We start from the raw sequence: 12005 nt of genomic DNA, 5'->3' as shown, positions 1-12005 counted from the left end.
TAATTTATTGAATATGCCTCAACAAGTTGATAATAAATGAATTGCTTGCCTTCAAGAACACCAATAATAATATTTTGTGGGAGTATACCACACTGTGGAGTGAAAGTTTAACAGGTAATTGAGAACCAAATAATGCGGTTCACCGAAAGTCATCTATGGAATCTGATCTTTATTTCAAAGGCAATAAAAATCCTATTTAAATCAGATTATATACAATTTAAAAAAGAAAGAAAATTATAATATGGTCATTTTTACAAACTTTATTTGTCCTAGGGAGTGGGCGTACTTATTGTAGTGGAATAGAAGGCAAAATAAATAACTATAAAAATATTGTCCCATATATTAGTAAGTACTGTGAAGAAAAATATACTTTAAGAAAGAAATAGGAATAGGAAGTTATGTTATGGGAGTGAGGAAAAATTCCTAAATTAGGAGAAAAAAATTTCTACGTGATATATAAGACATGAGTTCACTAACAGAGATATAAATTTCGGATTCTTTCAGTATGAACAATAATTAAAGCCAAGTGATTGGATGAGCTTTCTAAAGGAAGGATCAACTAGAGAATAATGGATTGAAGGCTGGGGACTGAGACAATCCAAGGAGTAGAGTTAAGAAGGAAGACAAAACACAGCCAGTGAAGGAAAATGGGCTGGGGCCTCCAGTGAACTTTGAGGAAGATAATCAAAATTGTATTTAAGGCAATCAAATTGGTTTTTTGATGTAGAGTGATCAGCTGATTCAACTGATGTTGACCGATGAAAAATCAATGGTTATTTAAAATTTCCTTTGAATTTGGCAAGCTCATGGGTGACTGGTAACTGAAATTTGTGAGTCGTAAGTGTGGTTGGACTGGATTCAAGAAGGAATGTGAGATACTCTAGGGTAGATCTAATGCAGACAATTTCTCTACTGACTCTTACTATAATGGAAAAGATGGTATTTAATGACATTTTTGTTCTTTTATTACTATTGTTTTATATACACGATTGCAGCATACTTTCGTGTTGTGAAAGTGAACTATTATAGACAAGGGGGAGAAGTATAGCTTAAGGGAAATGTTCTCTAGGGAAATCTTCTGAATTAAGACAGTATTTGTTTTTGGTTTTTTAAACTCTATGGTTACAAACTCTGACTCACCCTTTGCCATCAGTGCACTTCTGACATCATATAATTCACTGATGATATGCAAAGTAATTTATAGGTTTTGTAAAGGATCCAAAAATGAGTAAATGCATAGCTTCTGAAAATGAACACAGCTCTGTGGTGAGCTAAAGCACATGTATAAATTACAATGCAATCCGAATAAAGGAAATGTGTCTGTAATGATTTCCACTAAATATATATCAGACTTTATATTTCTATTTATGATCATTTTCATTCTTTTTTCTTTACTATGTACATAATCCTTTTGTATCTTCTAAAAAATGTTAGAGTTAATGGCAAACTCTGGTGGAGATTTCTATTTAAACCATTTTATAAAAAGGAGAATTACTAGAAAGTACTCTTAAGTAAGAACAAATCTACAAGTAAGAACAAATCTATGTAAGTATCTAAGAACAAATCTATGTAAGTATCTAAGTAAGAACAAATCTATATCTAAGTAAGAACAAATCTATGTCTAAGTAAGAACCAATCTATGTAAGTAAGTAAGAACAAATCTGTCTAAGGCACACAGAGAGAAATATATGTGATAAATACATTTTCATATTTTTCTGTTTCTCAAATGTTACCTTCCAGAGTAACTGTACTTCTAAAGATGTTAATAATTGTATCTTTTACCTTACAGTCTCTGAAAATAACAACATATAATCAGCTCCATTATAAGCCATACAGATGGTAAACTGTTTACTATCTCACATATCTCTTTCCATGAGATGTTATTGTCTTACTACCTCATTTATTTCATTTTATTAAGTCACAATATTATATTATGTCTCAGATGCATATTTAGAAACTAAGATTTACCAGATTGAATGTTTATAATTTGTTAGTCGAGGTGAATACATTTTCATTTTAAATGATTTCCTGAGAATTACTGTCTTACTTTGAGAGAGGAAGAATTTCTGTTACCAAGCTTTCTCTATTTATATTTTACATAATTAAAATGTTCATGCTCAGAGAACAAATTGGATCCCATTATTAAATTAAGCATTATTATGTGTAGAATTGAAAGAGAAGTGTGTACTGCCAATGGGCATTTCAAACTGCTAAATTCTGATGACATTCCAGTTACTAAAAACATCCAAAATTAGAGCCATATAAAACAATGTATTTTTGGCAAGGATAGCCCAAATTAATGTTTTCATTTGTAAGCACTAAATAAACACATTTTATCATAATTGCATTTTATGCATAATTGATATGGCATTGAAATGATACTCTAGTCAAAACTGTAAATAACCCACTCTGAATGTTCAGTGAATTGAATGGCTTAGATTATCAATCTCTGAACAGATATGGAAGCCGTAAGGCAATCATATAAGGAAAGCATAAATTTTAAAGTATATGTGTGACTAAAGTTTCTCTGCTCTATATATAATTGACTGACCTGAAATGACTGTAATTCATTCTAAACATTTCAGTATTTCATTCTGCAGATGGGCGTGTGACAGAAATAGATAAAGTGGTAAGTTCCTACCTACTCTGAGCTTCACTGAAGCAGGAGAGGAGGGGCATTTTTTTTATTATTATTATACTTTAAGTTTTAGGGTACATGTGCACAATGTGCAGGTTAGTTACATATGTATACATGTGCCATGCTGGTGTGCTGCACCCATTAACTCGCCATTTAGTATTGGGTATATCTCCTAATGCTATCCCTCCCCCCTCCCCCCACCCCACAGAGGAGGGGCATTTTTAATGACTTTTAAAGTATGTGTTTAGCCTGAAATAGAAAGTCTTTGGTAGTGCAATAATATTTCCAGATCCATTCAAACTATACAAATAGTAGCTTATGTTTATGTGTACCACAACTCATAAATTATAATTTTCTCAAAATGTTACTTAAATACATCCAAAAATAATTTTCCAAACTATTCCATTTTTTTCACATCTAAATGTGTCTAATACATGTATAGAACCTTTTATCTACTGCTAAACATTCCATAAAGTAAACATTTTAATATTTTTAACACTTTCTCATAGTAAACATTTTTATTGCCAGCCAGCTCTGTGAGAAGATGTTGTTAAATTCATCAGCCCAGTAGAAACAGATTCAAGTATGCTGTTGCTGCTGTATTCAGAATTATTTATAATTTTTTTCTTTGTATAAAACATGATAATTTAATGCTTTTATTTTTTGTTTAGGTCAGTAGCTTGTTTCTCATGAATATTTCACAAGCATCTAATTTCTTCTATTTCTACAGAATTCAGTGAAAACCTCAATGCTGTTAAAATTAGAGAGAAATTGATGTATAAACATTCAGTGGAGACTAAGTATTTTCTTAGAGATGAAAACCCCATAAGAGTGATAGCACTGCAACAATACTTCTCTAAGCATCTAAATAATGTAGTCTTAGGCTCTCCAGAGTTCAGGTAACATATTGCTATCCATATGGTTTTATCAGTAAAGGGCACTCTGGGGTTAGTATCCTTATACGAACAAACACCAGACAGCTTGTTTACTCTCTCTCTCTCTCTCTCCAATATGTGAAGACACAGTGAGAAAGGCTATCTGCAAGCCAGGAAGAGAGCCCTCACCATAACCCAGCCATTCTGGCACCCTGATCTTGGACGTACAGCCTTTAGAATGGTGAGAAATTAATTTCTGTTATCTATCTGCCTCCACCATAAAAGAGCAGAATCCATCAAGAAAATGTCGCTACTCCAAAATTTTAAGGCATGATAATATCAAGATCTACATTAAAAAAACATTATGTAATAAAACATCTTCTTGTCATTTGACCAAGCTACTAAATAATAGAAATTTTAGTGTCGTTTACTATTTTGACACTCATAAAAATTTCTTTATTTCCATGCCTGCTTTATAAAATTATATAATTGTTTATAAATGTGAGGTTTCCACACAAAGTTATGCCTAATGCTTATTTTGGGTCCATTACAATTAAGACAATACTTTAATTTTGAAATTATTTATAGAATAATAATGAAAAGCACAATTATATAACATTTTTGTTATAAAAATACCAAACTTTCTTTACTCTATTATATATTTTATTTTACACTTGCCCTGGTGAGGCTGCATCTGTATCTCTAAATATTTTGCCTCTACTGTCTTCAACTCCATTTAATTTTTCTTTCAACTTTCCCACTATTACTTCAGACAGATCTCATTTTCAAGTGATTTTTGCCAAATGAACTCCTCTATTTTTTGTTTTTAAAAGCCAAAGACAAGTCTAAGTTTAAATTTTAATTTTGCACATATGTTCAACATCTGCAGTCTCCCCAACTCAGCTCTGACCCACAAGTTGGGAGATGAAAGGTAGAACAGTCAGCTTTTTCCTTACTCTGACTTCAATCCTATTAAACTATATTCCACTTCCCCTAGTTTTTTGCCTTGACTTTTGTTACCTTATTCCCTGTTTGTACTTAGCAAATTTCATATAATTTAGCAGCAGTCGATGCCATTTTCTTTGACCTTTCTCCAGTTCCTGTTGACTCTTCCCGTATGAAAGATGTGCACAAGTAGAAAGCGGAAGTTTTGTTTGTTATAGATGATGGGGCAAATGGATATGGGTGTGGTCATGTGCTTTACTCCAGCATATATCTGCTTATTCAGTAGACATCTAAAATTAAATAACTTCCTTATATTGAGTACTATTAATAATTTATTTTATAAAATGCATTTTTACTATAAGATCAATTTTTAGTTTATTAATAATATTGATACTATTTCTTCAGAATGAATAATACGACTTTATGATAAGTGAGTATTTACCTCTTCTTTCCCTGAATTATATTGCAAAACATCATACTAAGAGACAAATAACAGTTTAATGCCCCAATTGCTACTCTAATTCGTGGTATCCTTCCAATAGGGGAAATTTTATATCTCCTTTCCATTTTTGTGAATCAGATAGCTAAAACAGTTTCAGGGACCCTATGGAGAGTATTCTATGGTCAGAAACAAATTAAAAAATAAGAAATAAGTAATGAAACCACCACCAAGAAAACAACACTTGTGTATGCCAAATTGAATTTATCCCTCCACTATCAGTTTGTGAAGACAATTGTGGAACTATTATGCAAACCAGGCATAACTTTTATATACTACATACATGTTTTTTACATTAGATCTTCACAATACATTGTGTAATATATAATCATAATGTATCACCTGTCACAATACTGTTTTTTGAAGGCCTTCATCTTTTTTTTACCAGTGATTTGAGAGGCCACATTTGTCATATACCAAATTCCATTTGTATTTTCCATGTATTACTGCACTTTTTGTACAATTCCACTGTTAATATGACTATTCAGGCATCAAACTCATGCTGTTTAAATTAAGCAAGCTTTTTGGTATGTTTTTATATATGAGAAAGCAACTTCTCCCTTCCTTATTTCTGTTCATTTTCAATGTTTTCATGTGTTCTTTGTTCATTTATTTGCTAATATAAAATTTTAATCAACTTACCTAGATAGAAAAAATAATTAGCATTGCTAGTTGGATGACATTAAATTTACACATAAACTTGGAGAGAAGTGATATATTTTTGAAATTAAGCTATCTTCTAAGAATATGAGATGGCCTTCCATTTGTTCAAGTCTGTTTTGTATTTTTCAGTAGATTTTTAATTTTTTCTTATTTAGCTCTTAAAGACTTCTTAAGATGTCAACAGCACAAGCAACCAAAGCAAAAAAGACAGCAAAGAAACAATCAACAAAGTGAACAGACAACTGACAGAATGAGACAAAATATTTACAAATTATTCAACTGACTTAGGATTAATAACCAGAATATATAAGTTACTCAAACAATTTAGCAAAAACAACCCCCAAATAACCTTATTGAAAATGGGCAAGGGATCTAAATAGACATTTCTCAAAAGAAGACATATAAATGACCAACAGGTATGAAAAAATGTTCAGCATCACTAATCATCAGGGAAATGCAAATCAAAACAACAATGAGATTTCATCTCAGTCCTTTTAAAACAGCTTTTATAAAAAGACAATAATTGATGTGGGTGACAATGTGGAGAAAGAGGAATTCTTATATATTATACATTGTTGATGGGAATATAAATTAGTAGAGTCACTATGGAAAACAGTATGATGATTCCTCAAAAAATTAAAATAGAGTTACCATATGATTTAGCAATCTTACAGTTGAGTATAAATCCAAAAGAAAGAAAATCAATGTATCAAAGAAATATCTGCACTCCTATGCTTATTGAAGCACTACTCACAATAGCCAAGATATAAAGTCAACCTATCAACTGATGAATGGATAATGAAAATGTGGTAAATATATGCAACGGAATATAATTCAGCCATAAAAAGAATGAAATCCTGTCATTTACTACAACATGAATGGAACTGGGATGAAATAGGCCAGGCACAGAAACAAACATATCTTACATCCTCACTCATATGTGGGAGCTAAAAAACAAAAACAAAAACAAAAACCTAATGGAGTTAGAGAGTAGGACAACAATTACCAGAGGCTGGAAAGGGCAATGGGAAAGGGAGCATAAAGAGTGGCTTGTTAATGGGCATGAAAATACAATTAGAAAGAATAAGATCTCGTGTTTGGTACCACAAAAGGTGACTATACTTCACAATAATTTGTTATATTTTTCAAAATAAATAGAGGAGTGAATCTGCAATGTTCCCAACACAAAAAATGATAAATGTTTGATATGATGAATATTCCAAATACCTTGATTTGATCATAGCACATTGTATGATTGTATTAAAATATCCTCTCTCTATATATATGTCCATTAAAAATAAAGTTTTTTTGTCAATTTTATTTGTAGATACTTTATTTTTTGTTGCATTCTAAAAAAGTTTTCCCTTTCAATCGTTTGTTTCTGTTTACGTATATGAAAATCATTGCTTGATATATTAATTACATTATCTACTAACAATTGTGTTTTTGTTGAACTCATTAAACTTCTTTTGAAATTGTTTCATATCTATTTTCCATTTGTCTTTATTATATGAATTATTATTTTTCTCCGCCTGAAATGAATGCTTAATTTTATCAGTTTTGATAATTGTGTTAAAGAACATGTCTTTCATTAATTCATTAATTTTATAATTTTTCTATATTGAGTATTCAAACATTAATTTCTGTCTTATGTTTCTTATTGCTTTTTTTTTTTTCTTTTTTTTTGCAGGGGGAGGCTGATTCTCACCTTATTGCCCACGTTAGAGTGCAGTGGCGCTCCCTCAGCTTACTGGAACTTCTGCCTCCAAGGTTCAAATCATTCTCATGCCTCAGCCTTCCTAGTAGCTGGGATTACAGGTGTGTGCCAACACCCGGCTAATTTTGGGATTTTTGGTAGAGACGGGTTTTCGCCATGTTTGCCCAGTTCGTCTGGATCACGTGATCTGCCCACCTCCGCTTCCGAAAGTGTTGAGATTACAGGCAGGAGCCACCGCACCTCGCCTTTATTTTTCTCTTTCTTACTTCCACTGTCTTTTATGGTTTGTTTTCGTGTTATCTTCTTGTTATTTTTCTTTCTTTTATGGTTTGCACAGCCTAAATTTTAGTCTGATTTATATCTTAAGAGTTTTATTTATTAAATTAATTTCTTAATTCAATTGTTATAGTTTTTACTGAATTGCATTTGTTTTATATTTGTATAATTTTATATTTAGTTTTAAATGCGCAGACGATAAAATGTTCAGAATTCAAGTATATAGTTCAATAAATTATTAAAAGCATACATCTCACATGTTGGCTTAAAATATTTCCATCTCGACCCCTTTCCTCAGCTGCCGCCAAGGTGCTCGGTTCTTCCGAGGAAGCTAAGGCCGCGTTGGGGAGAGGCCCTCACTTCCGCATCCGGCGACTAGCACCGCATCCGGCGACTAGCACCGCATCCGGCGACTAGCACCGCATCCGGCGACTAGCACCGCATCCGGCGACTAGCACCGCATCCGGCGACTAGCACCGCATCCGGCGACTAGCACCGCATCCGGCAGCGCCAGCCCTACACTCACCCGCGCCATGGCCTCCGTCTCCGAGCTCGCCTGCATCTACTCGGGCCTCATTCTGCACGACGATGAGGTGACAGTCACGGAGGATAAGATCAAGGCCCTCATTAAAGCAGCCATTGTAAATGTTGAACCTTTTTGGCCTGGCTTGTTTGCAAAGGCCCTGGGCAACTTCAACATTGGGAGCCTCCTCTGCAATGTAGGGGCAGGTGGACCTGCTCCAGCAGCTGGTGCTGCACCAGCAGGAGGTCCTGCCCCCTCCACCGCTGCTGCTCCAGCTGAGGAGAAGAAAGTGGAAGCAAAGAAAGAAGAATCCATCTGCGGAGTCTGATGATGACATGGGCTTTGGTCTTTTTGACTAAACCTCTTTTATAACGTGTTCAATAAAAAGCTGAACTTTAAAAAAAAAAAAAAATCCCATCTCTCCAGAATTTTTCCCCAAGTTCCTTTCTAGTTAATATCATATCTAAGACTAATTTATTTTCTCTAAGTTTAGAAATGTTTGCCCTGGCTCTTCAATATTTCCCAATGTAAAAATCCTCAATAATATTTTCCTTGTTTTTAAGTTACTGTTAGCTTTTACATTTAGATTTGTGTGGAGTAGCAATTTAAGGTTGGTATTGTTTTCCATATTTATACATGGAAAAATATATTAAGTGATATACGGAATATATTTGGAATATATATGGAAATATAAAAATATATATGAAAATATACATATATAATTTTTTTGTAGAATCTTGTGTTGAAAAGACTTTTTAAATTTCCCATTGAATTGCCTTTGTCAAAAATGTAAGCAACAGGTCATGTATTGTTCTATTTCTGTTCCAGTAATTTATTAATTACTTTTTGTTGCTTTACAAAATTCTCAATTTTTTTTTTTTTTTTTTTTGAGATGGAGTCTCGTTCTGATGCCCAGGCTTGAGTGCAGTGGTGAGATCCCAACTCACTGCAACCTCTGCCTCTAGGGTTCAAGCGAAAATTCTCCTGCCTCAGCCTCCCGTAGCTGGGACTATAGGCACACGGCGCCACGCCCAGCTAATGATTTGTATTTTAGTAGAGACGGGGTTTCACCATTTTGCTGAGGCTGGTCTCCAACTCTTGAGCTCAGGCAATCCGCCTGCCTTGGTCTCCCAAAGTGCTAGGATTACAGGTGTGAGGCACCGCGCCCAGGCTACAAAAATTCTTAAAAGCAAATAATATAAGTTCTACAAATTTGCTGTTTGGTCACTCTAGGTCATTTACATTTCCATAAACATTTTAGGATCAACTTTTTAAACTAAAAAGCAAACAAACAGCAACAAGAAATAAGCCCTGGCGATTTTGACTGTGGATCAACTGAATCAGGAAATCGTTTGAGCAGAATTTATATCTTATCAGCATTGTGTATTCTTCTCAATGATTGTAATATATTTTTGCATTTATTTACTTGTTCTATGATTTCTCTAAGCATATTTTGCCAAATTTGGTTAAAATTTGTTTTTCAATATTTTTACTCTCAAATGTTTTATGTTTTTAATACTATTGTAAATGGTATTGTTTTTAAAGTTTCATTTCCCAATCATTTATACTTAACATATAAATGATATTATTTTATATCTGTCTTGTATTCTGTAACTTTTCCAAATTTACTGATTTGTTCTTGTAGCTTAAAAAAAGTTTCCTCTGAATGTTCTACATAATGATGTATTTTTAAAAATATATAGTTTGAATTCTTTTTCTTTTTAATCTGTACGCCTATTTTTCCTCTTTAATGCCCTGCGGCTTGTAGTAATACCCCCAGTATAATGTTGAATAGAAGTGGTAATAATGGACCTCTTTGTCTTATGCTTGACATTAGGGGAAAACATCCGGTAATTCACCATTAATTATAAAGTTACTGCAAGTTTTTATGGATGCCGTTAATCAGTTTATGTTCCTTTTTCTTTCTAATATGCTGAGTTTATTTATTATAAATGAATTTTTCAGTCAGGCAAATGGCTCATGCCTCTAATCTTTGCACTTTGGGAGGCCACAGTGGGTGGATTTCTTGAGCTTAGGAGTTCGAGACCAGCCTGGGCAACACTGGCGAAATCCTGCCTCTACAAGAAAAAGTATACATATACAAAAATTATCTGGGAGTGGTGGCATTCACCTGTAGTCCCAGCTACTTGTGGGGCTGAGGCGGGAGGACCAGTTGTGCCAGGGAGGTCCAGGCTGCAGTAAGCCATATTCACACCACCACACTCCAGTCTGGGAGACAAAGTGAGACTCTGTCTCATGCATACATACATACATACGTGCATAGATTTTCAATTTAGTACAGTGCTTTTTCTGAATCTATTGAGATTACTATGTGATGCTTGCTTAAATCTATAAACATAATGCAATATGTTGACTGATTTTTTGAACCTTGAAATAACCTTGTATTCCTGGGATTAAAACCATTTGATCATGATTTATTTTTCTTCTTACATATTGCTAAATTTATTAGCTAATATTTTATTAATATCCATGTCTACACGTGAAGTCTACTAATCTGTAAAAAATCCTTTAAAAGGTTTTTATGTCAGGTTTATTCTAGATATGTAAAATGAGTTGGAAAGTACTTATTCTTTTTTTCTTCTTATTTTACCTTGATTCTTTTGTAAAAATATAATTTATCTATTAGATATTTAATAACACTCACCAGTAATGTTATCAGAATCTAGGGTTTATATGGGGCAAAAGAAAGACATTTACAAATACAAAGTGAATTTTATTTTATATAAGACGACTTAACTTTCTCTATTTCTTTTTTTTTTTTTTTTTTTAGACTTAGTTTAGCTCTGTCACCCAGCTAATTTTTGTGTTTTTAGTAGAGATGGGGTTTCACTGTGTTGGCCAGGCTGGTCTTGAACTCCTGACCTCCTTATCCACCCGCCTTGGCCTCCCAAATTGTTCTGTGATTTTTGTTCCCCTTCTTCTTTTTTTCCTGATCTTAGTAATTTCCTTTCTTTCTCTTTCTTTCTTTCTTTCTTTGTTTCTTTTTCTCTCTCTCCCCATTCCCTCCTTCCTTTCTTTCTCTTTCTTTCTCCCTCTCTTTCTTTTCTTTCTTTCTATCTTTCTTTCTCTCTCTCTCTCTCTCCCTCCCTTTCTTCCTTCCTTCCTTCCTTCTTTCTTTCCTTCCTTCTCTTTTTTCTTTCTTTCATTCTCTCTTTTTTTTATTATACTTTAAGTTCTAGGGTACATGTGCCCAACGTGTACCTTTGTTACATAGGTATACATGTGCCATGCTGGTTTGCTGCACCCATCAACACGTCATTTACATTAGGTATTCCTCCTAACGCTATCCCTCCCCCAGTCCCCCATCCCCCGACAGGCCCTGGTGTGTGATGTTCCCAGCCCTGTGTCCAAGTGTTCTCATTGTTCAATTCCTGCTTATGAGTGAGAACATGTGGTGTTTGGTTTTCTGTCCTTGTGATAGTTTGCTGAGAATGATGGTTTCTAGCTTCATCCACGTCCCTGCAAAGGACATGGACTCATCCATTTCATGGCTGCATAGTATTCCATGGTGTATTTGTTCCATATTTTCTTAATCCAGTCTACCATTGATGGACATCTGGGTTGGTTTCAAGTCTTTGCTATTGTGAACAGTGCTGCAGTAAACGTATGTGTGCATGTGTCTTTATAGTGGGATGATTTACAATCCTTTGGGCATATACCCAGTAATGATACAAGCCATTTCACCTCATAAAACGTGCATTGTCTAGTATGTCTTATATATGTTTATAAAATGATTTTTAAAATAATCAGCTTTTTAAATGCATTCCATAGATTTTTAGATGCAATGTTCATTTTTTATTTTATTGTGTGAATTGTGTTTATATTTCTCCCTTGACCCAAATATAATT

The 12005-nt window shown here is 33.7% G+C and overlaps 1 protein-coding gene across 1 annotated transcript; it reads left to right on the top strand.

Moving 5' to 3' along the window:
- Window positions 1–8093: 8093 nt before the first annotated feature.
- On the top strand, window positions 8094–8542 carry LOC100446388 (large ribosomal subunit protein P1-like). The gene has a single exon (XM_054530967.2). The coding sequence runs from the start codon at window positions 8147–8149 to the stop codon at window positions 8462–8464; it is 318 nt and encodes a 105-aa protein (XP_054386942.2). The 5' UTR covers window positions 8094–8146; the 3' UTR covers window positions 8465–8542.
- Window positions 8543–12005: the final 3463 nt, after the last annotated feature.

Source organism: Pongo abelii, chromosome 15 (genome assembly GCF_028885655.2).
Source record: "Pongo abelii isolate AG06213 chromosome 15, NHGRI_mPonAbe1-v2.0_pri, whole genome shotgun sequence".
Classification (NCBI taxonomy): Eukaryota; Metazoa; Chordata; class Mammalia; order Primates; family Hominidae; genus Pongo; species Pongo abelii.
This window is presented reverse-complemented; position numbering and strand designations above follow the sequence as displayed.